The sequence below is a fragment of the Oncorhynchus mykiss genome, chromosome 17 (genome assembly GCF_057628025.1).
Source record: "Oncorhynchus mykiss isolate SJ-2025 chromosome 17, ASM5762802v1, whole genome shotgun sequence".
In the NCBI taxonomy this organism is placed as follows: Eukaryota; Metazoa; Chordata; class Actinopteri; order Salmoniformes; family Salmonidae; genus Oncorhynchus; species Oncorhynchus mykiss.
In genome coordinates, this window is record NC_143038.1 from 52,466,246 (window position 1) to 52,492,620 (window position 26,375).

General features: G+C 43.0%; 1 protein-coding gene across 4 annotated transcripts in view; it reads right to left on the bottom strand.

Annotated features, from left to right (window-relative positions):
* Nucleotides 1–26,375, bottom strand: part of LOC110494467 (rap1 GTPase-activating protein 1) — a 129,853-nt gene that overhangs the window by 43,573 nt on the left and 59,905 nt on the right. The window contains exons 3-4 of one of the 4 annotated variants that reach the window (XM_036950528.2): nucleotides 17,260–17,295; nucleotides 1,243–1,336 (exon numbers count right to left, since the gene is read on the bottom strand). Coding sequence is in view for 1 of the 4 variants with exons in the window: in XM_036950526.2 (XP_036806421.2) it covers nucleotides 17,260–17,262 (3 nt within the window). In the remaining 3 variants the exon portion in view is untranslated. Of the gene's footprint in view, nucleotides 1–1,242; nucleotides 1,337–5,022; nucleotides 5,380–17,259; nucleotides 17,296–26,375 lie in introns of those variants that run through there. The other 3 variants (XM_036950529.2, XM_090205943.1, XM_036950526.2) reach the window with 3 other exon arrangements.

Sequence of the window (26,375 nt, forward strand, 5' to 3'; positions counted from 1 at the left end):
ATTCATTGTGGCCGTCAGCGGCAGGCTCCTGCATGACCTTCCTCTGGCCAGCAGTGGTAGAGCACAACATTTACACTACAGCAGCTGCTCTGGTATGGTCTGCTCTGCTCTCCACACATCCTTCCATCAGAGGGATTGACTGATGCAGTGGGCAGCAGTGTCTCCAGGACCACCACCACCACCAGAGAAAAATCTGCAGGCTGAGGTACTAAGGCACTAAGCCACAGCACACAGCAGTGAAAATATGCCTAGATACTACAGCAATACAGTCTGGACCAAAGGCATTTACCTGATACAGCTACATTGATGAAGAACTCTGTGATTTATAGTCTGCTGAATTTGTTCATATATTACAAGATAATGCATAATGCATTATATAATTGACAGCTTCTTGACAAGGACATTCACCTATAAATGTGTGCATTACTGCAGATTTAATCATTGAATATTCCTCATGTCCAAACGAATCACATCACCTGGGTTCGTAGATCAGCATAAATGAATTCCCATGAGCCAAAACCACAGAGAGTGATTCAGTCATCTGAGTGAGTGACAGCAGGTTTACAGAGGTTGAGGACGGACCACCAGTGTCTAGACCACTGAATCTCTCTTTGCCTCACTCTAACACTCCAATTCCCCCGAGTTCCATAATGTAAGGGGTAGATGTGGGTTTTTGAGACACAGATATTCTTTAGGAGACCCTATGTACCTGTGATGAGCTGGGACCCAAGAATCAAAACAATTTGCTAAAATATTTATTTATGTGTAAAATTGAGAGCATTCTCTATATTCCTCAGCCCCCAGTATCATATAATTATTTAAGGTGTTTTGTAAGTGCACCTACTAGCATCTTCTGGACTATAAAACAAAAGCTTTGTCCTTGGCTGTTGGAACAACCTATATATTATGTTATCTAAAAGTAGTAGATCATAGGCCATTGATAATTACTTTGATTTTGCCTTGCTCAAGGGTACATCGACAGATTTTCTTTTCACCTTGTTGGATGGGGGATTAGAACTAGCAACCTTCCAGTAACACTCTAACGCTCTAACCGCTAGGCTACCTGCCACCCCTGTCTGATTGGTGACACCATTCACCTGCACACAGAGTAGGGCAATAGAACAACACAGGGAGGAGTGGGGCTGAATAGAAAAGAGGAAAGAAAAAGACAGCAAGAGAGAGACTTGTGAAAATAGGTGAGAGGTCAAGGTTGAGCTGACAGGGTGCAGAACCCGCTCCTACCTTTGATAACGAGCGAGCGCGATATGCAGGATGGGAGTGTGACAGCAAGGGCTCTAGTGTGTCAGAGATACGAGGTATCCTTCCATCCTGTTTGCTGTGAATCACAAAGGAACAGTTTGAGTTATTGACATGGATATGTTATGACATTATGGGTTACTGTTAGCGGTAGGGTCGATTACATTGGAAAAATCATGTTTGGTTGGTTTTGAGTTTAACATCTCCGGAGAAACGTTTCTCAAACTCAGAGAAACGGTAGTGTAAATTCTGGCAATCACGGAGGTGCGAGACCTCACCACATTAAAGAGAGGAGCACACTGTAGATGACGTGACTGAGCTGACTGTCTTTCCAGTCTCTCCCCAGTAAATACTTGGGATTAACCCATAATTGTCTTTCTGTCTTGCTCGACTGACCTAGAGTGTTGTCTCCTGAGCCTGTGAAGTGGTGAGGACAGGCTATAACTAGGGCTGTCAGGCAACTGGAATGTCTGAACCATTGAAATAGAATTTGAAATTACTGGGTTGTTCTTTGGTTTGAACAACACAGAGTGAAAAGGGACATGATCCCTCCCTCCCTCCCTCTGTCTGATCATGTTTTCTCTGGTGACAAGATCTTATTAGCAGCCTGGCCAGAGCTGTATGATTGAGTCAAAACATGTTACTTCACACAACGTCTCACAAAGCAGTCAACTGCTGGATCGACTGGCAGTCAGGCTTTTAACGGCCCATATTAAATAAATGGAAGAGCTTTCTACACACAGAACCTTGAACAGAGGGCACCACGCTGAGGCTTGAAGCAGGAGGCATTCCATTAAGGAGTAAAGGCTTGGCACAACAACCTGGCTGGCAGGGAAGGTGAGCTGCTGAGAATATGTAAATCTCTCTCTCTCACATTCGCACACACAGGCACGCACGCACACACACACACACACATACACATGCATACTTTTCAATCACATGGCACAGGGGGTGGTTTGTAGGTTCAATAAGCCTATTTACCAAGTGGTGTTGTTATCCTTAAATTTCAGCTCTACTCAGCTGACGGGTTCCCTGCCCATTAACCCTTCAGAAACCGTCAGTGCACACCACTGAACATCACTGACAACACACTGTTGACCTGGAGCAGACACTCCTTTAACAGCATTATTTCATATCTTCTATATGAAAACATTGCAGAATCATGTCGGAGAGGTCATATCAAATGCTTTTCTTAACCAAAGCATGGCACATCATAATATTGCCCCACTACAAAGCAGGGCCCTGCAGTGCTTATTCCATCCTACAACAGTACGACACGTTGGCATCTGGTAGTAGGCTGGTTTAGATGGCGGCTGGGTAAAGCAGGCACTACTACACAGGGAGGGATCAGAGGGTTCAGCCTGACAACTGGTCACCTCACCCCAGGAACACACACAGCCTGCTTAATGGATCGGATTACGGGAGCAGAGTGTGTGTGTGTGTGTGTGTGTGTGTGTGTGTGTGTGTGTGTGTGTGTGTGTGTGTGTGTGTGTGTGTGTGTGTGTGTGTGTGTGTGTGTGTGTGTGTGTGTGTGTGTGTAGCTTAAAAGCCACCAAACAAAGCACACATCCAGTGAGTGTGTCATCATCTCAACACTAAGGGTGAGCTTTACAGAGAGAAGAGATGATGGTCTCAGTGTGACTGGTGACAGTAACAATACTATCCCAAGTGTGTCACATCCCAATACCAATTACAGGGACACCTGCCACACTATGAATGTTTAAAAAATTCACTGAGTCCAGAGCAATGGTTTTGCGCACCTCGAGTTAGTACTACGTACAGTAATCTTATACATTTTATTTTATTTAATTGAACTATTTTTATTTAATAGTGACACTGGCCTAAATGACAGAACATTGTGTGAAACAAGTGATTGGTGCAGCTAGTCATCCATAAGTGGCTCAGTTAACAGACTGCAGTGGAGGAGTGATTGGCAGAGAGAGAGCATGTCCTGGTCCAGGTCTAATCTGGAGATCTGAATCAGAGAATGAGAGTCATGCAGCCATTTCATAATACAGCTGTCCAAAAATAGCCCCCGGTGAAGAGGTCACCAACCTTCAACCACAATCTGATTAAAATGCCACTTCCATGAATGCTGTGTGTGTGTGTGTGTGTGTGTGTGTGTGTGTGTGTGTGTGTGTGTGTGTGTGTGTGTGTGTGTGTGTGTGTGTGTGTTTGTGTGTGTGCGTGTTTGGGTGTCCCACACCGTGGAAACTTCTAGTCAAGGAGAACATTTTAAACCTTAAAAGCCTTCCTCCACACAGTACTGCTGGGTCATGGGCTCTGATAAGATGATGCAAATGAGCTCTCTCTACTCCTCTGATGGGTGTGGAGTATACCTAGAAATACAAATGAGCTGGACTGGTTTGCATATATTGCAACAAAATGGAATGACAAATGCATTTCTCTAGTCCCTGAGCGGCAAAGAAAGAGTGAGAGAGTGAGAGAGTAAGAGAGCATGTTTGCACCAAGACAATAGCTCAATATCCTCAGTAAGGTGTTCCCTGTTTGGTATAATCCATACCAGTCAAAATGTATCAACACATCTCCTGCAGAAGATTGAAAAGGTTGCAATGTGGAGGGCAAACATTCACTAATTATTGGTGCAATCAACAGATCGATACTATGGTTCAAAATGCAGTAAAAATCTAATTTGATCTAGTGTTTAACTTCAGCAGCAAACCAAGTCTGTTGAGGAGGGCTTATACAGTATCATATCAACATGTACTTAATGAGGTACAGTATCAATGCAGGGGTCTGGGACATAGTCCCTAATAAAGCTTCATGAAGACATTGAGTATTTAATGCATCACTGACTGTTATCTCATCAGGACTGCACAACAAAATATCCAAAGAAAACACCATATCTGGCCATAACTGCAGCAACAGAGATATGGCATGGCTGGCCCTTTTAATTAGGGCAAGTGGGGCCGTAAATTATGGCTTGTGGGGCTGTCTGTGGTGCAGTCTGCAGATTATGGAGTGTGTTGGCATTTTAATTATGGCATATTTTGCAGTATGTTAACTGTCATTTGTCAGCTGTCAGTGAACCCAAAACTAACCTTGACAGTTAAGTTTTGGTATAATTTCTGAGTGGTTAAGCTGAATGTTTGGGATAGGGTTAACCTTGACGATTAAGTTTAGGTATTCATTCCGAGTGGTTAAGGTAAGGGTTAAGGTTTGGGTTAGGGTTAAAACAGAAAAAAAAGATGACAAAACACGTACTTAGTGCTGGGATTGAACTTGCGATCCTCTGAGCCGTAGCTCACGGTTTGAGCCCGTCCTCAACCCCACCCAGAACACCCTAGCTCGTCGTGAACCTACTGGATGGCCATAGGCGCTTGCGTTGCCTGTAATAACGGTAGGAAATTGCAATGGAAATAAAATGACACCCCATGCCATAATTTCAATATGCCTAAATACGTCATAATCCACCAGAGTTTGGCCTGGGATTGCAAACATAGCCAAGAGACATAAAACCATGAATCCAAGCACTATCAGATTCCCGGATCAACATCAAGTATACAAACACCCCTCTACTACACCAACATACCAACATAGTAATCACCTGTATTCTTATAGCTAACATCTAGCATAATGGTCCCGTCTTTCTCTTCCACTGCCCAAACCCACCTGTCCTCTACCCACACACACTGATATTTACCGGAGCTTAACCGGCCAGTCCAGCCAGACAGAACACAGCCAGACAGCAGGCTATCTAATCAACCGCAGCAGCTAATGCACAATGAAAGCAGAGTTACTTACTCTAGGCACCAGTGTGAGCAGAGCGAGTGGAGTGCAGAGGCAGGTCCAGCATGGGATGCAGAGATCAGTGGACGATCAGCACTGCTCTATGCAGCAGAACCTAGCCAGGAAAGTGCTGGATACAACTATGTTCTCTCCCTCTCGCTGTCTCCGTCTCTCACAGGCTCTTAGTTTCTACCTCTCCTCTCATTTTACTTAATTGCTTCAGAGTGGTCTTTTGCTATCGCTCACCTCCAAATGTCTATTTTTCTCTTTCCTTCTCTCCCTCTACTTCTCTGTCTGATTCAGTGTTAGAGCTCTAACACCTGCTGTTAGATCGCAGCCTCTCCTGTCAGATGATGCTATGGAAAGCTCCCCTCTCTCCCCCTCCCTTCCTCATTACTCTCTCTCCCCCTCCCTCTCCCTCTCTCTCCTTCTCTCACATGTACACACACACACACACACCACATGGACATGAGTGAGCAGAGTGCAGTGGGCGTATGGACATGAGTGAGATTCATGATGCGAAGTGCTAAGAAGGACATTATCTACCATACAAGATTTCAAATCACTCATTCCCCATTATCTACCTCATCCCTCTGACAATAATTATCCCATCCAGCACATGCTCCATTTGACTCTGTAGCGGACAGCTGAAAAGCGCAAAAAAAATATCTAATCTCTAACATAGATTATGGATTCACATATGGAGATTAAAATAGCATAATTGGCAAGAAGACCCTGTCAGCTATTAACCATTGATTCTGCTGAGATTCTGTCTTTCATAGAGGACAATTCAAATAAAACACAGTCAAATGCATCTGTAAATAACATAATCTTCAAACGATGTCTACCAGAACCAGAAGTCTATCTCATTCCCACATTGAGCCAGACTTCAGTCTCTTTCCACCTCCCCTATGAGTACTTACCAGATATGTTGCACCTTATGGAGGATTGTGTCAGAGAAGCTCCCTCTCCTGGTTCCAAGGCCCATGCTACCTGCTCCTGTACTGCCCACAGCTCCCTAAAGCCCGTTGTTTGGGTGTGGTTCCACACCAGTCTCAATATACACACAAAACCATGTTGTCTTAGTTTTTCACAGACAGTAGTTTCCCCCTGTCTATCTCCCAGGTGAACTACTTTGGAACTCACACAGGGAAGATCATTTTACCTCTGATAACCTTTCCCCTCAGGAGAGGGCAACCAGACCGAGATCCAGGCAGCCTGGAAGGGTCTGATGAGGTGCGTGGCATGTGAGACTAGACATATATCTCAATCTGGGCCTCTCCAATTGGCAAAGCTGACAATAGGATGAGCAGGGTATCATTGTTCCCAAACAGAGTGAGAATGAGGGAGTCAAACCAGGTCATAGGGAGTCAGTATCCTAAATCACTCTCATTGTCAGCCCAGACAAAGATCAATGTATTTGAGAAATACTTGGAAAAAGAACGGTCTTTGGCCTGTGCTAAAACTAATTAAAGGGATCCTCCATAATCTCTCTCACTCTCTCTCCCCCATTCACTTCCTCCCCATTCATTCATTCATTCATTCACTCCCTCTCTCTCTCACTCTCTCTCTCTCTCCCTCCCTCCCCATTCACTCCCTCTCTCACTGTCTTTTCAGCCCCTGCAGTCATCTGTGGAGCCAGCTAGGCAAAATTTTACATTTACACACTGTCATACTGCAGATACTTCACTCCGTGCTGAGAGACTAACAATCCCTATGTGGGAGGAGGCACAGATACTATATTGAGTGTGTGTGACAGAGAGAGGTAAGGAGAGGGGCAATGGCCTCCTCACTGAGTGTGACTGAAGGAGTAACTTTATCACTTTTTTATCAGTAAGTAACTCCTGTCTGGTCTGTCCTGGGGCTGTGGGATTCATCGTTCCCTCTGAGTCTGCTGGGACTAGGAGGACTACACATGGCTGGACGCACATCAAATGAGAACCCTGTCAACCCTGCTTACCACCTCTGCTTCTCATAATTCAATTGTGTTTGGAACTCTAACTCCATTGATTTTGTTAGTCCTGTGCTGGAAACAGTGTGGTGTGAGACAACACGACAGCCCGGCAGACAGACAGGCAAGGCCATGGCCCCTGTCCCCAGTCCCCTGAAGCTCAACCTGATGATGGAATACAGGCAGGCAGCAGCCTCGTAGTTCATTCCCAGTGTCAGCGCCAGTCACCCTGACCACTGGGGATGGAGGTAAGCTCCTCTGCTCCGTAATGAGCTCCGGCCCAACCCAGGTCATCATTTGTCCCTGTGCTTCAGTGTACTGTACTGCTCTGCTCTGGTCATGGTCCGATGGGAGCCCAGCACAGCTGTGGCTTTTGCTCTGCTGACAAGGTGACTAATTAGGTGATTACAGTCATTAAGAGGATGGCCAGTGATCTCAGCATGTGCTCCAGGTGGCTGACTGAAGTGCATTCAACTCCAAAAGCAGCAAAAAGCAAAGCTAGCCATACTCAAGGCTAGCCATGTCAATACCACCAGTTGAAAGCAGCAGAGTTAAATATAGAAATTGTGTTCAAAACAGATGTTAGAGATGTATCTGAACCACTCAGGTATTGTTATGCTGATGCATCTAGCCACACAATCCCCAAAGCACTGTGATCACATACACGTTTAGCAGATGTTATTGCGGGTGTAACGAAATGCTTGTGTTTCTAGTGCAGTAATATCTAACAATTTCACAACAATACACACAGATCTAAGTAAAGGAATGGGATTAAGACTATAGAAATATATGGACGAGCAATGTCAGAGTGGCTTAGACTAAGATACAGTAGAATAGAATACAGTATATACATATGAGATGAGTAATGCAAAATATGTACACATTATGAAAGTGACTAGTGTTTAATTTATTAAAGTGGCAAGTGATTTCAAGTTTGCCTGTTCACCCCGCTATCATCCAGAAGGCGAGGTCAGTACAGGTGCATCAAAGCTGGGACCGAGAGACTGAAAACAGCTTCAACCTCAAGGCCATCAGACTGTTAAACAGCCATCACTAACATTGAGTGGCTGCTGTCAACATACTGATTCAAATCTCTAGCCACTTTAATAATTAAAAATTGGATGTAATAAATGTATCACTAGCCAGTCGCTTTAAACAATGCCACTTTAAATAATGTTTACATACCCTAAATTACTCATCTATTATGTATATATTATACTCTATGCCATCTATTGCATCTTGCCTATGCCGCACGGCCATCACTCATCCATATATTTATATGTACATATTATTATTCATTCCTTTACACTTGTGTGTATAAGGTAGTTGTTGTGAAATTGTTAGATTACTTGTTAGATATTACTGCGGTCCGAACTAGAAGCACAAGCATTTCGCTACACTCGCATTAACATCTGCTAGCCATGTGTATCTGACCAATAACATTTTATTTTATTTTATTTGACCATGACAGTTTACAATCTAGTGTTACTCCAAGCAGTTTAGTCATCTCAACTTGCTCAATTTCCACATTATTTATTACAAGATTTCGTTTAGGGTTCAGTGAGTGTTTTGTTCCAAATACAACACTTTAAGTTTTAGAAGTATTTAGGGCTAACGTATTCCTTGCCACCCACTCTGAAACTAACTGCAGCTCTTTGTTGAGTGTTGCAGTCATTTCAGTCGCTGTAGTGTTGAGTCATCCGCATACATAAAAACTCTGGCTTTACTCAAAGTCAGTGGCATGTCGATAGTAAAAATTGAAAAAATCAAGGGGCCTAAACAGCTACCCTGGGGAATTCCTGATTCCTGATTCTAACTGGATTATATTTGATAAGCTTCCATTAAAGAACACCCTCTGTGTTCTGACAAGTAACTCTTTATCCACTATGATCAATAATGTCAAAAGCTGCACTGAATTCTAACAAGACAGCCCCCACAATCATTTGATCATCAATTTCTCTCAGCCAATCATCAGTCATTTGTGTAAGTGCTGTGCTTGTTGAGTGTCCTTCCCTGTAAGCATGCTGAAATTCTGTTGTCAATTTGTTTACCGTAAATTAGCATTGTATCTGATCAAACACATATTTCCCCAGAAGTTTAGGTTGGCTTTACTATTCTTAGGTAGCAGAATTACTTTAGCTTCCCTCCAGGCCTGAGGGCACACGCTCTCTATGTCACGACTCCTACCGAAGGTGGCTCCCCTTCCCGTTCGGGTGGCGCTCGGCGGTCATCGACACCGGCCTACTAGCTGCCACTGATTCTTTCCTCCCCCTCCTTGTCTGTTTATTGGTTACACCTGTTGTTAATTTGGTTATTAGTTGGGCTTTATAAGCCAACCGGCCCGCCTGCTCTTTGTGCGGGATTGTTCTATGTGTACTTGTCGTGCCCGCATGTATGTCACGGCTGTTTTGTGTACGTGAGCTGTTTTTTGGATTCAGTTTAGTTCCCCTGTGGTTTTGGGTATTTGTGTTGAGTGGCATCTGCTTTTTCACCTGGTCGGTGTATTAAAGACGTTCCTACTCTGAACTCTCTGTCTCCTGCGTCTGACTCCTTCCTCCACTACACCCCGGACATTACACTCTAGTAGGCTTAAATTGAAGATGTGGTAAATAGGAGTGGCAATATTGTCTGCTATTATCCTCAGTAATTTTCTATCTAGATTGTCAGACCTTGGTGGCTTGTCATTGTTGATAGACAACAATAATTTTTTCACCTCTTCCACACTGACTTTACGGAATTCAAATGTACAATTCTTGTCTTTCATAATTTGGTCCGATATACTTGGATGTGTAGTGACAGAGTTTGTTACTGGCATGTCATCCCTATGTTTGCTTATCTTGCCAATGAAAAAGTCACTAAAGTAGTTTGCAATATCAGTGGGCTTTGTGATGAATGAGCCCTCTGATTCAATAAATGAAGGAGCCGAGTTGGCTTTTTTTCAAAAAAAATTAATTAAGGTGCCCCGAAGTTACTATCATTCTTACATAATTAATTTTTGTTTTATAGTGTGTATTATTTAGTTTAGTCACATGGTTTCTTAATTTAAAGCTCCCCTGAATTATTTCAACATTTTGATAAAAATCGCGCAACATTTCAAAGTCCTGCTACTCATGCCAGGAATATAGTATATGCATATGATTAGTATGTGTGGATAGAAAACACTCTGAAATTTCTAAAACTGGTTAAATCACGGCTGTGACTATAACAGAGCGTGTGTTTCATCAAAAAGCGCAAGAAAAACTGGTCACTGAAAGCTAAATAATGTCTGTGACTATAACAGAACGTGAACAGCAAGCGAAATCCCAAGAAAAACCTGGTCACAAAAACCACAGAAAAGTATTAATCCGCCAGTCTCTGAATTGTTTATTGCAAGCAAAAATATATAACAGTGAGCTTGCAGTTCCTACAACTTCCACACGATGTCGCCAATAATGCCATTTTCGTTGACAAAAATCCTTTGTGTAATGACAAATAGATCCTTCCTTTCGTCCAGCAGACAGGAAGAGACTTTTGGAAGAGAGAGAAAGGACAATGTTTTCTTGAGTAGCTGCTATTGAATACAGATCGCCCAGTGATCAATTTGATCGATTATTAACGTTTACAAATACCTAAAGTTGGGTTACAAAAGTAGTTTGAAGTGTTTTGTCAAAGAATATAGGCAACTTATATAATTTTTTTAAATGACCTTGCGTTTTGGAACAGAGCTTTTTCCTGAATCAGACAGGCTATACAAATGGATATTTTGGGCATACATGGACGGATTTAATCGGGAAAAAGACCCAATTGTGATGTTTATGGAACATATAGGAGTGCCAACAAAGAATCTCATCAAAGGTAATGAATGTTTTATATTTTATTTCTGCGTTTTGTGTAGCGCCGGCTACGCTAATTATTTTGTTTACGTCCCCTTCAGGTATTTTGGGGTGTTGCATGCTATCAGATAATAGCTTCTTATGCTTTTGCCTAAAAGCATTTTAAAAATCTGACATGTTGGCTAGATTTGAGTTAGCTAGACTTGAGTTCCTGTATGTTATCACAATAACACCATGAGTAGTTAATCATGAAACATACACCCCCGGGCTTCTTCTTCTCGGAGAGATATGTATTCCTGTCTGCGCGATGAACTGAGAAACCAACTGGCTGTATGGACTCAGACAGTATATCCTGAGAGAGCCATGTTTGCGTGAAACAGAGTATGTTACAATCCCTGATGTCTCTCCGGAAGGAAATTCTTGCCCTCAGCTCTTCAACTTTATTATCCAGAGACTGAACATTAGCGAGTATTATACTCGGATGTGGTGGGTGTTGTGCGCGTCTCCCGAGTGACTAGAAGTCCATTGTGAGCACCTCTTCTCCGCCTGCGATGTTTTGGATCAGCCTCTGAAATCAGTTCAATTGCCCTGGGTGGTACGAACAAAGGAAAGTCGTATTCCTGGTCATAATGCTGGTAATGCTGATGAGTTACCGCCCCTCTGATATCCAAAGTTCTTCCCGGCTGTATGTAATAACACAAAAACATTTCTGGCCTAATAAAGTAAGAAATATTACATAAAAAAACGAAATACTGCAAAGTTGCTTAGGGGCTAGAGGCTCGTATGCCCTCTCTATCGACGTCAGATCCTTGACAATACCAGACCAGATCCATGACATTCTCCTTGTATCATCACTGAGGCAGCCTACTGTCATGACGTTGGCCTGGGGGTAGGTTTATGAAAGTCATAAATACCGCTTCCCCCCTTTTTCCTCTCTCTGTCCGACTGATGTTACATTTGCAAAACCCTTGGTTAACATAGAGATTCTGGGAACATCAGAAGGTGGGGGGAAATTAACTATATTCTGGTAATCCGACAAATTGAACATATGCGGTGGTACTTAATGAATATGATGTCAATTCGGTTGTCATCTGAGACATTCTCATCAATGATAAGATGACAAACTCTACAGTGGAAAGTCTACACAGAGTTATCAGATTCACATGGAATTGTTGTTCAATTTAAATGTTTGAATAGGAAATTATTCGTGATGGGATGAAATGTGATTTTAGTTTCTAAAATGTGAGATTTGGGTTTTCATAAGGTAGGGCTCTGCTCAATCAGTGGCCCACCCCTGTGAAGGGACATGGGCTATAAAACTTTTCAAACACGCCCTCCTCTAACCTTCCTATATAAAGCCTTGACGACAATATAACCATCTGTTCCGTTGACGACGGTCTGATGTCAGAATGGTTCAGATAATAACTACAGAACGAAGCCAACATCAGCGTGAGCTTTGGTTGCGAATGGTATGAACTTTGAACTCTTATTCACTTCAGAAGTGATACCTCCTAGCCGTTGAGTTAGCAACAGCAGCTGCAAACGCAGGTTAGGAAGGAACAGACAGAGTATCCCATCTACCACACAACGACGTTACTACAACGTATCCATTGACCACCAGATACATTCTTCAAAGGACAAAGGACTTGGTTTGGCAACATGGCCTTCCATCTACCACCAACCTACTGAAGCGCAGCAGAGTAAATATTTATTGCATTTTCCTTTTCCAAATGGGCGGTAATTTAGAATGCATAAGATACTGTATTTACGATAGCACAGCTTCGCCCTTTGTTCCTTAGTCTTCCCGCTCTTTCACTCAAACCCAGCCCCTTTTCTTTTGTGTAACCAGCTGTCATATCTGTTCCACCCGCCAGGGACGTTTTCCTTTATGACGTAATTTGTAATCAAATTATGATTTAATTATGTGTATGTGCAATTCTGTGTGATTAGTTAGGTATTTAGTAAATAAATAATTAATCCCTATTTTGTATTGCTGATTCAACTTGTTAGCCAGGGTTCGTGCAGATAACCAGGAATTTACAACTTTCAGATGAGACTGAATTAAGATGACGATTAATATTGACTGCTATTGATGTAAAATATTACTAGGTCTTTAAGAGTTTATTTGGAAGATAACAGCTCTATAAATATTATTTTGTGGTGCCCCGACTCTCTAGTTAATTACATTTATATGATTAGCTCAATCAGGTCATATTAATTACGGAGAAATTATTTTATAGAATAGCATGTCATATCACTTAATCCGGCATAGCCAAAGACACGACACTACACACTTGAATTCACCCGGCGGACGCTACTCTGGCAAATCCCCTGTGCTCATACTTAACCAATTCTATCGACCCTTGATTAGATGAGAATTACCTCCAGACTATAGGGAAGGCTCACAACTGCAAGGGACATTACTCCCTCAATGAGTCTCATCTTACTGATTAATAGCATGAATATATGGACCCTGAGTGGAGGCCCTCTTGACAGATTAACTAGATCACAGTTTAGTGAATGCACTCTCAAATGCAAATGCAGAAAGCTAGATGCCGCAAATCAGCAAGCCTCTACGGCGGGAGTGATGGGAGAGGGGAGGGATGGAAGGGAGTGAGGGAGGGATGGGGTGAAGAGGACAGGACACACTGAGGCACAAAAGAGTTTCCTCTTCAATCCACTCAACTAGACGCTCAAGGGAGGCATTTGTTAGTGATATGTGTTGACGCTGAGAAGCATTATCCTACATGATTAGATGGTATTCACAGCCCCATGTATTATCATGTCATCAGATATGAGGGGAAACTGGAGAGGGAATGTGATGAATTGGCATCGAGTCATTAAAAAGAATGGGAAGGGAAAGTGCACATCGCTTTAGACCGCTCCCTCCCTATGTCAGTCTTCAACACATAATCTTCCTAAATTATGATGATGCACGTAGATGATGATTTAATGACAAATGATCCTTGACTAGTAATGTGGGTGCTGGTGATTGGAGAGTTTCTCCCTATGGTATCTACAGTAACCTATATAACTATAACAGGGCCCATTGGGGATATCAAGTTGGTCATATTTTATTTAAAACCTGCAGCTGTCCGGTATTGTGGGGATGGGATTGGCACACCAGTTGAACAGGGCACGCACGATTGGTGCGATTATCAAAAGGGGCGGATGTGTGTGTGTGTGCCTCCCCCTCCAGCTGCCTGCTGTCTAGCATGCATTAAACAGAACAGGTGCTTAGACAAGAAGTGTAAAGACTTCTGCTCAACAAATTTAGTTCATTGTTGTGTTAGAGGTCTGTATTTTCTACAACCTCCACCAGAGTCACCTCGTGGTAATGGAGGTCATACAATCAAATGGGTTTTATCTAACTAGCCTAGACACCACTCTGTCTCGGTAACCACTCAAACTGAATGCTCAGTGAATACTCAGCTTTCTCGACTGTCCTCATGAGGCCTAAGAGTACATGCTCAGTGACTTACAGTACCCCCAAAATAACCAGACCCCATTCCGATGTATAATCCGAAACACTCAAGTAATCAGCATCTTAAGCACTCCCAATAGCAATTGAATAAGTGAGTTCCGCCCTCACCTTCTTTCTGTGTCATTAGAGATGCCAAGAGGACTTACATGGACCAATTTGAAAGGTAAGACACACTGACACTGGTGCCCAGATCCACAATTGTTCTCTCTGGGGCTGGGTTCAGCTTTCCCCTCAAGGCCTGCATTCTTGCATTTGGGCAGATGGAAGCCATTACAGAGGAACTCAGGAGTAAGACATCCTGGTAATGAGGTCCTACTTCAGCTCCCCCTCCTCATCACTCACCATCACTTTATGACTTCATGACACAGCGCTCTGGGGCTTGAACGGCAACAGGGTGTCGGCAGCAGTCAGAGATACCCATGGGGTTCACTGACTCGCACACACACACGCATACTCACACACACATGCCCATACCACCTCATGAACACTCTCTAACCCCCACACAATCAAATTGTTATACACACACAAACGGAGTACTTTACCATGGTTTATAGCTGAGTTATGTCCTTGGGGAAGTGTTATTTCCAAAAGCAAGACTAACACAAAACAATGTAATTCAGAAGAGTCTGTATGGTTATATATTCAGCATGGCAGCGAAGAAGATTTACAACTATTTCACTTCAAGAAGAACATTGAAGAATGTTGAAGAACATTATGTTCATGATTGATCATTAACCACTAGAGGGCACTTGGCAGACATACGCTGAGGGATAAAAAACAACACAACCTACATGGACGGAGTTTACTATGTAGTGTGTGTCAAGTTACCATTATCACTGCTAACCATAAGAGGAAAAACAACACACACACACACACACACACACACACACACACACACACACACACACACACACACACACACACACACACACACACACACACACACACACACACACACACACACACACACCCCTACCTGTCGGCTGCTGAGAGAAAGGATGACTGAGGCTCTGATGGATTTAAGAGGGATGCGACAGCATACTGTGTCTGTTTTAAATCTGCTCTGGTAAATCTGAGTATCAAGCTGCTATTCTTATTCAGTGACAACTTTCAGTCCTTTATAATGGAGATGGAGTCAGTCTGGGACATCCTTCCTATGACTTCTTAGTAAGTCATACATGGCTAGCCTTCCTAAATGATTTATAGCAGTGATGAATGCATTTAATAAATACAGAAGAATGCTTGTCTTATTTCTCAAAAATACAACTTTCTCACATACAAACCCAAAAAGGGCTTTTCACGACTATGGGTTTCTTATCTGCCTGCAGGTAGAGGCTGATATAATCGAACATAATGACTTACTGAGTGCAGCGAGAGCACTGCTCAGAGCAGCACTGTTCAGAGCAGCAATGTTCAGAGCGGCACTGTTCAGAGCAGCACTGTTCAGAGCGGCACTGCTCAGAGTGGCACTGTTCAGAGAGCAGGACTGTTCAGAGCAGGACTGTTCAGAGCAGCACTGTTCAGAGCAGCACTGTTCAGAGCAGCACTGTTCAGAGCAGCAATGTTCAGAGCAGGACTGTTCAGAGCGGCACTGTTCAGAGCGGCACTGTTCAGAGCAGGACTGTTCAGAGCAGGACTGTTCAGAGCGGCACTGTTCAGAGCAGGACTGTTCAGAGCAGGACTGTTCAGAGCGGCACTGTTCAGAGCAGCACTGTTCAGAGCGGGACTGTTCAGAGCGGCACTGTTCAGAGCGGCACTGTTCAGAGCGGCACTGTTCAGAGCGGCACTGTTCAGAGCGGCACTGTTCAGAGCAGGACTGTTCAGAGCGGCACTGTTCAGAGCAGCACTGTTCAGTGGCTAGAAGGCATTCCCTTCCTTTGGTGTCCCACTATATTAGCATGCGCTACAGACCTGTTTGGAACACAGTGCAGAATGAACCCCCACATCCCCTCTTAATTAAATTCAGCAGCAATACGGGCCCAACGTTACCCTCTGATGGTCTTTCATCCTGCACCTCTATTGACCCTGTTCACATCCCCCCATCTTCACCCCTCTCCCTCTCTCTTTTCAGCATATTATAAGCCCTTTCCAAAGCTCTTATAAGATTGCTTTACACGGAGATATTACATTTCAGATTCTAATGTGCTGTGTCAAAGGTAATCTATTTCATGCTTAAACACTGCTTGGCCAAAAACGGTACAGACAGTGGTAGAGTGGCCTAGATACATTAGGGTCCGGTGAGACAATAAGCACTCCCAATCTCTTACTACTCTCTAGTACTATGTTAAATCACTCATGTTTCACCCTGTGGCAGTGGTAAAATAAGAATTTATCTGTAATCAGACTGGGTTGTGAGTGTGTCTCTTTGTACCTGTGAAAAGGACATGTGTGAGACACACACACAGCTCCTTGCCCGCCCTATGCCACCCTGGCAAAAGGAAAGATGTCTGATAAGTGCAGGCCTTCTTTCCAAACGCTCCATTTCTCTTGCACCCTCTCCATCTGTTACCGTGCCTGTATTTACAGGGAACACATCTTTCTCTCATGCTGCCAAGGATGGAATATTACATTGCCCTCCTCAATATTAATTATGTTACCAGATGGCCTGATCCACAGCCATGACATTAGGATTCCTCAGTGCCATATATGTTACTGCCTGATGTAGCAGTTTACTGAAGGAATCCCAATTGTGGCTACAACAGCAGTATGGCACATTGAGCATTGACATATGTGGTACAACATACACAGTAAATAAAGACATCGGCTGACATCCATGTGATGTTTCATGCCTTGTTATTCTGACTGTAATCAGTACTTAACCAGGGGTGGACAGCTTAGCTGGATAAAGACAGCTACTGTATAAGGCCTGTCTTAGAAACATCTTCAATTAATCTGCAGTACTTTTAAGAGTGATCTAGAGCCACCTATGCATGATATTAAGTTATCCCACACAACATTAACTTAATTTCTGAATGTCAAGGAAAGGGGGAGGGGGGTAAACTCACCATAGACTTCTGGTCCTGGAGAAGGTCTTGTCGACACTAGAAAGAGAAAGAACAAAGAAAGATATCAGATCAGACTTCTTGTCTCCCACCATCTTCACTAGTCTGGTTTAATCAATGGATTCCACTGAGTGTCAAGTCATACCAGACTAAAGAAGAGTCTAGAACAATGCCATAACCAAATGACTACCAACTGACTGACTCAGTTGGTAGAGCGTGGCTCTTGCAATGCCAGGGTTGTGGGTTCCATTCCCATGTGGGACCAGTATGAAGATGTATGTACTCACTACTACACTCTGGATAAGAGCATCTGCTAAATGACTAAAATGTAAACAGAGTTTCATCTAAAAAGGTGAAAGCATCAGGGATTTTGGTTGAAAATAATATCTACGACATTCACATGCCTGTAAAAATCATCATTTAGAACGAGAATTTAACCGTAGTCTGTATTTAAAACAGCATCAACCTCCATGAACCCATGGCACCAGATTAATGGGTCAATAATGTAATCTCCCTCTGCCTGACTACCAGCCGATGGGCACACTCTCAGGTTGAGGCTGGCACCATCTCCTAGGTGAGTAGGCAGTCTGGCTGAGGTGCCAGTCAGACAGTCAGAGCCCATTGTAGTGCCCAAGATATGAGAAAAGCCACAGCGGATAGGATGACGAGAATCATAGAATTAGAAATTAGAATACTATAATGGACATGAACCTTCTTATGATGGGATAAAGGTCAGCCATTTTGGTCAGGCGGTGGATCAATCATGGTTTTCCTGTGCTGTGATAAGATATTGTGTAAATCAATGAATTTGAAGAATTTATCTGCACTGCATGTTTGTTAGCTAGCTAGCCAGACAGTTTTAGAGGAATTATTCAAATTAAATGCCAATATGCCAACAGAAAATGCAGTCAATCCACAGCCATACACTGGCTGAAATCAATTGATGATAGGACTTAGACAAGATTTAAATGCAACTAGTACTGATATTGTATCATATAATAGCACTCACATCTTTCCAAGAAAACATTGAGACATGCATGCCTAGCTTCCAATATATGTTTTTTACATTTCTGGTCTGTTTACATATATTTTAGAGGCTATTCATACAGAAAATGTGTATAAACTGTATTTATAATGATATGACAATATTTTAGGTTGACAATAATTATTTTACACAATTTCTGATCACATGCTTTTTATTTTCCTGCATAAGTAAAATCAGGATTTTGTTTCTAGGGCCATTCATTCCAATTAGACTAGTTTGGATTTCTCCCTGGCCACAACGGCTGTCACCAACCCATTCGGAAACTTAAAGGGTATATGACATAGCCCCTCTAGTAATTTAATAGGATCTCTATGGATGAGATAGATAGAGCAACAGCCCATTTTATTCTCTTGGCCATTTACCATGGAATTGTTTTTGGTGTTTGCACAGAGAGAGATAGTGGTTCAAATTCTGACTACATGTACCATGCTGCATACAAATCAAACCGGGCAAACGCTCGGCCTGGATCAATCACAGGAGCCGTCATGGAGTAAACGCTGAATAAATGCTTAACACGGTCAATCAATCAACTGCTAATCACCACTTATCCCTGCCCCCCTGAATCCTAAGCCAATCAAACAAATGTCTGTCATTCATAGCAAATCAAACTCAAACAAAAGCCATCCATCAGAAAGTATCAGAGAGAGAGATGAAATAAAAGGTACAGGTACCCTTCACACACCCCATCAACAGGAGATTAGTCTTTAGAACACAACAGGTATTCTAGGATAATATAGGATGGCACAGCAGATTGAATATGCTTTTGTAGTGAAGTCTTACAATCTGCTGGGCATAACTAGCATACTGCTGCAGACCTCATCAATGCTGACTAGGTGACATTGGATGGATGACATTCATCTACCCTACCTTTCTCCCTCTCTTTTCATCAGGTTGATGAATGAGACAAGCGACGGCCCCTGAAGCAGTTCAGATTTTCCAATGCCAAGCCAGTGACCCAACGTGGATCCTAATAGGATACTTTAAGCCCAGCATGGTTTAATATTATCTCCCTTATCTAATCTATTCTGAGGGCATTTCCTACAATTTAAAGTGATCCATTCATGCCTTGTTTGAGTTCTAGGGGATATTAGCAGCAGAGATTAGATGAATCCCTGTCCTGAGGACAGGACAGTGCATAGGGATCACTGCCGTTACTACGCTTTCCAACCAAGGAGCATGAATTGAGGAGCAAACTGAAGTCGACAGGATATTCATCAACACTTGGAGGACAATGAAATTAAATAAAAAGGCTTCTTTATTTTTAAAAGTAGAACCAACACATGTTGGCTTCTGGCCTTCTTAAGGGTTTTAGGACAGGACAGGCAGGAGGAATGGTGAAACATGCTTTAGATGTATGGGTGCATCTTGCAGTAGAATGGCTGTGCCACTGGATGGCTCAGTAGAGCTGAAGGTTCAGTCTGGAACAGGAGTTTTTTTGCACATTAATTGGGGAGGATGGGCTCATAGTAATGGCTGGAACGGAATAAATTGAATGGTATCAAATACATCAACAACATGGTTTCTATGTGGTTGATACCATTCCATTCCAGCCATTATTATGAGCCGCCCTCCCCTCAGCAGCCTCCTGTGGTCTGTAGAGAAGAGTGATAGGTTCCCTCAGGATCTCCTCTTTGTCTCTACATGGCTGAAGATACAGTATGAGGAACTACAGCTGAGGAGATGAGGAACTACCTATAGAACGACTACCTGTTTTATAAGATAGGTAATGTGAAAAATGCAACATTTTGCGTAACAATCCAAAAACCAGAACCAACTGTTAAACTCTCTCGCAAGATGTGTTTATAGTTGTGTTTATACAAACAAGTAGTCCCACCTCATTGTTACAGTATGACATTCTGCACAACTTGAAAGCTGTTGTAAGACAACAGGAAACGGCCATTCACGTTCTGCTTGTGTTTGACTGTTAGCAATAACAAATATCAGGCTGTCACTCAGGAGTCGCTCTCTGCTCCTCTTTCGACAGACTGAGGGGAAATCTCTGTTTTGGTGATAACGGTACACAGTGGAAAACACTCCTGCACAAAAACAATGTCACAACCAGGCAGCCAGCATAACAATAATAATAATAATAATAATAATAATAATAATAATAATAATACAGATCATGGTATCAAACCAACCATAATAATATAAAACATTTATTTTTATCTTATCAAATAAATGTCAGTAGCATAATTAGGAAGTTATATCTAAAGCCTACTGAATCTAGGGGTTTGTCAAGGGAATCATACTGTCTTGCATGACACCTTTATCTTTCGGCGTGGACCTATAGGCTATGTGTGTGGTTGTGTGTGTGTGTGTGTGTGCGTGTGCGTGTGTATGTGTGCGTGCGTGCGTGAGTGAGTGTGTGTCAATATGCACTCTCATGTCTGACTGCTATATACACGGAACAAAAATGTAAACACAACATACTATATTGTACAATGTTACAATAACACACACTTTTTGGGGGGTTTCCTCTTAGAATGTACAACTTTTATAAATTGCTTATATGCAAATAAAAAGTAGAAGGAAAATAAATTTTTAGGTACACATTTAATATATGATAGTCAGCTATGCATACAAAAAGGACAATGTCACCTTTACCCTCTTTATGTTGGGATAGGGAGAGGAAAAGAAAAACCTAAAGATAATGAGACCCCCCCAACTCCTTCCCTCCTAGGGTTGTACTACTCCCTCCCTGCCTATCTCCGTAGCTCCCTTGTGTCCCAGGGTTGTACTACCCCATCTCCCTCCCTCTCTTCCTACCTACCTCCCTCCCTACCTGCCTCCCTTCCTCCCAGGGATGTACTACTCCAGGGTTGTTCTAGCTCATGGCTAAACTGAAGATTGAAATGTCCTTTGTTACATTTTCAGGGCCTTCTTCCTCTCAAGGATTTCTCTTGATACTAAAAGCTAATGTCCATTTTGAAAAATGAACAAATAAATGCATACAGTCAAAGAAAACTAATAGAAAACCATGTCCAGCCTGAACACTCAAGTATGTACAGTGTACAGTGCATTCGGAAAGTATTCAGACCCCTTGACTTTTTCCACATTTTGTTACGTTACAGCCTTATTCTAACATTTTCCTCATCAATCTATAATCATAATGACAAAATGAAAACATGTTTTAAGAATTGTTTGCAAAAAATAAAATATTTACATAAGTATTCAGACTCTTTGCTATGACTTTAAATTGAGCTCAGGTGCATCCTGTTTCCATAGATCATCCTTGAGATGTTTCTACAACTTAATTGGAGTCCACCTGTGGTAAATTCAATTGATTAGACATGATTTGGAAAGGCACACAACTGCCAATATAATATCCCACAGTTGACAGTCCATGTCAGAGTAAAAACCAAGCCATGAAGTCGAAGGAATTGTCCGTAAAGCTCAGAAACAGGATTGTGTCGAGACACAGATCTGGGGAAGGGTACCAAAACATTACTGCAGCATTGACGGTCCCCAAGAACACAGTGACCTCCATCATTCTTAAATGGAAGAAGTTTGGAACCACCAAGACTCTTCCTAGAGCTGGCGGCCCGGCCAAAGTGAGCAATCGGGGGAAAAGGGCATTTGACAGAGCTCCAGAGTTCCTCTGTGGAGATGCGAAAACCTTCTAGAAGGACAACCATCTCTGCAGCCCTCCACCAATCAGGCCTTTACGGTAGAGTGGCTAGACGAAGCCCCTCCTCAGTAAAAAGCACATGACAGCCCGCTTGAGTTTACCAAAAGGCACCTAAAGGACTCTCAGACCATGAGAAACAAGATTCTCTGGTCTGATGAAACCAAGATTGTACTCTTTGGTCTGAATACCAAGCGACATGTCTGGAGGAAACCTGGCACCATCCCAACGGTGAAGCATGGCGGTGGCAGCATCATGCTATGGAGTTGTTTTTCAGCGGCAGGGACTGGGAGATTAGTCAAGATTGAGGGAAAGATTAATGGAGAAATGTACAGAGAGATCCTTGATGAAAACCTGCTCCAGAGCGCTCAGGACTTCAGACTGGGGTGAAGGTTCACCTTCCAACAGGACAACGACCCTAAGCACACAGCCAAGACAACGCAGGAGTGGCTTCGGGACAAGTCTCTGAATGTCTTGAGTAGCCCAGCCAGAGCCCGATCGAACATCTCTGGAGACCCCTGAAAATAGCGGATCTGAGAGGATCTGCAGAGAACATTTGGATAAACTTGTCACGTCTGCTCCCGCTCTTCCCTCCTCTTTACACTGCATCACGCACTCCTGCATCACGTACTCCTGCCATCCATCACGCACACCTGCCTTCCCTCGTCACACGCATCAACATTATTGGACTCACCTGGACTCACTTATCTCCTGTTTATTTCCCTCCTATATTTGACAGTTCCCTGCTCTGTTCCCCACTGCTGCATTAATTGTTTTTTGTCAGTATTACTTTTGCTGATGCTGTTCGTGTCTGGTGACATGTCCGTTATTATTAAATGTTTTACTCCCCATACCTGCTTCGTCTCTCCAGCGTCATCCATGTGACAAAACTCCCCAAATACAGGTGTGCCAAGCTTGTAGCGTCATACCCAAGAAGACTTGAGGCTGTAATCGCTGCCAAAGGTGCCTCAACAAAGTACTGAGTGAAAGGTAATATTTCAGTTTTAAATTTTTTGTAAATTTGCAAGAATTTCTAAAAACCTGTTTTTGCTTTGTCATTATGGGGTATTGCATGTAGATTGATTAGGAAAAAAGCAATTGAATCCATTTTCGAATAAGGCTGTAACGTAACAAAATGTGGAAAAAGTCAAGGGGTCCGAATACTTTCCGAATGCACTGTACAGTAATGTCAGCATGGCTTTTCACCATGCCTTCTATACAGTATTCCTTATTCTTCCCTGAGGCCCACACCTTCTATAGGGTGCAGTATAGTATTTTGAACCACGTGACTGATCTGAACAGTGTTGTTGTGTTTTATTTCTTCATATGGACAAAGGCTCTATGTATTAGTGTTCTCGCCCTATGTATTATTGTCCCCCAATGTCCTGAGTACCATTATCCATTTACATGCTCGGGGAGGCTGTGTATGGAAAGATGCATGCGGTTATAAAGATGTGACAAAAAACAAATTAGAGGAATAAAATCTCCATTAACAGGGGGACAAGCTCCATTTCTCAGAGTGCAGATGGCGGTCAGTGGGACTATCTAATGTGATCCACTACTCGGAGCTGAGTGTGTGTGTGTGTGTGTGTGGGTGGGAGTGTGTGTGTGAGCGTGTCTCTGTGTGTGTGTACACATGCATGTGAATGGTGGTTCCTCCCCCACTTCTATAGCTGCGTAAACCTGACGCACAAAAATATCTAAGAATCTCACTCTATCCATGGAATTCACTACAGTGCCAACCACAGCATTTAGAGCCTGAACAATCGGTTGATGCTTGGCTGGAGGGTGGGCGATTGTGTTAAAACAGTCTTGACGATCCAACTTTGAATCAAACTGTGTCTATGGAACTCCACACACACTGTACTGTACTATTCACACAGGGCCTAAGGGTCAGCCAAAGGCTTAGTTTGTACTCTGAGTCTCATGAGTGAAATGTTTTCCTGCATGTAGCTGTCAGTGCCCAGGGCCAGGGCAACATAATGATGGAAGTTAAGAGTTATTCCTGTGCCAAGGGGTTTCGATGCAGCTAGTCTACACAACATCATACATCCTTGAATGCACATAATTTCTGTGCTAAAGTGTGTAATTTACAGTAAAAACTCACTAACCAACATTCATACCATTATAATGCATTGATGTAAGCCACATCTAGCTAAACTCTTGATATGCCACCCACCGACCACAAAAACACAATTAATTGTAACAGATCTGTCAATGTGTGTTTTACACAGAGACCGTACACTATATAGAGACTATTATTTATTTTTATATATTTTTGGGGTACTTTTTTACCCCTTCTCCCCAATTGGTAGTTAGTCTTGTCTTGAATGCGATGCAATGCCTTAGACAGCAGCGCCACTCGGGAGGCCCCATATAGACCGGTTTAACAACATCCCTTGAACTCTTGTCCTCATCAATGCAACAAATTCCCAGCAGCATCTAACAGTACCCTGAATCAAACCTAAAACCTATGGTGAACCTCTGTCTCGCAGGCAAACAAATAAACATACACACACCCACTATGCCTAACTTTCCGGTGCTGAGAATAAAAACAATAAAACTCACTGGTTGGTCATAAATGAAAGACATTACTCTCCAACACACATTACTATTGTAATTTAAGAGGTAATGATCACAGTGGTAAATGTGTGTTGGAGAATATTTCATCATTGCCCCTCTATTTCTATCTCCAACTCAACTCCTGTTTCATTGAGCTCATTATGAAATCACTTTCAGAGCTAATCATAGATGTTACCGAGCTGTAGTTCAGAGCAGACACTGTTGTCTGACCTTGGTATCTTTCTCTCAACTGCTAGTCTGCTCAATATCTAAAGCATTATACCCCAGGTGATCTCATTAGATCTCAGGCCTAATTCTTCAGTGATGGAGTTAATTCCATACCAGGTATTGCTATATATAACACCTCCCCATTACTATCCCCCACCAAGGCTATTTCTAGCCTGCCGAGCGACACACATAAGTAAATGTTATCTGTTGTCCGAATGGCTTTCATCCTTACCCTCCATATGCTCCGAAAGTGAAGCTCCTCTTTCTCTGTGACATCCTACTTGCTTGGGCTGCTGATGCTTTCTGGGGAGAATGTCCACATCAGTGGAGTTCACAGCAAGTGAGCAATGGGAGCACTCATACCTCTCCCCTCCCTCCTTCCCTCGCTCTCCCTCCCTCCCTCCTTACCTCCTCTCTGTTATACTCTTTAAACTCTCTAGGCTGACAGAGGCTGTGTGTTTTACAAGACTACATTTCTGTCAATAAGCATCACTGCCTGCCACCTCCCTCTCTCCTTTCTTCCTTTCACCCTCACTTTTCTCCTCCGTTCCCTCAGTAAGTCATATCTCCCTCAGACTAAGAGAAAGGTGTGTCCAACCATTCCGTTGCCCTGGTAACGAGCAGGTGCCCCTCTCTCCCTCACTTAGACTAAATTCATTTCTATGCACTCACATGTCCTCAATTCCCATCCTCATCCTAAAAAGAGGTAACTTCTTGTTTCATCTTAAAACCTCAGTCATATTATTACTAGAATAGAATATGCAATATGTTCAATAGAATATGCCCTTTACTCAAGTAGTCTTAATATTGTACAAGGGAAAACATGTGCATTCATTAGTAGCAGCAGCCAGATTCAAGGCTCTGACAGGTTGAATAGTGGAAGAAAATGACTTGCACTGAACTTGTGGTAATCAGCTCAACCCTACTGGAAATTGGAATCCCATTATTTTTTCCTACCCTACAGTCAAGTTAGACAAGTCTACATAAAAAATAACCCAGCAAACTAAAAGGTTAAGGAGGTCAAACCCAAACAAATAGCATTGCATCTCACATAGAAATGTGGATTGTACAGAAAGCTGGCTAAGGGTGTGGTGCAGGTGGAGTATCTGCTGACAAGAGTGGGTCCTAAGCCTGTCCTAAGGTCAACCAAGGATAAAGGGATGGATCACCCTACAGATTCCTCTTCTCCCTTCCTCTGCTCTGCCCTCTATATAAGTAGATTCCCCTCTAGCCTGCCTGCTGTCCTGTGGTCAGAGCGTCTTTTCCAGGAGTGTCCTGTCCAGGTGTACAGAGCAGCCTCTCCTACTCTCTTCCCCTTCCATCAGCTGTGGTGTTGGGGTGCCCTGGTGCCCATTGAACCTCCTCTTATTCAATTAGGCCAGAATGGACAGTGGCCAGATGTTGGCTCTTAATCAAATCACAAACACGCACAGCATAGGACTGTTTTGCCCGCACCTGTCTGCTCCCCTCCATTCCCATCCGCTCGCCTGCCTGACCCTTGTTTGCTCTCGCCATTGAGTGGAGATTGGTCAGACAACCTCCACAGCAGATATGTCTGTAGGACGTGCCTTCGCATCTGTTGGGCCACAGAAGAATGGGATGTCGACTCCACTTTCATACTTCAGTAATCTCTATATAAAGTGGGCTGAGGTCATA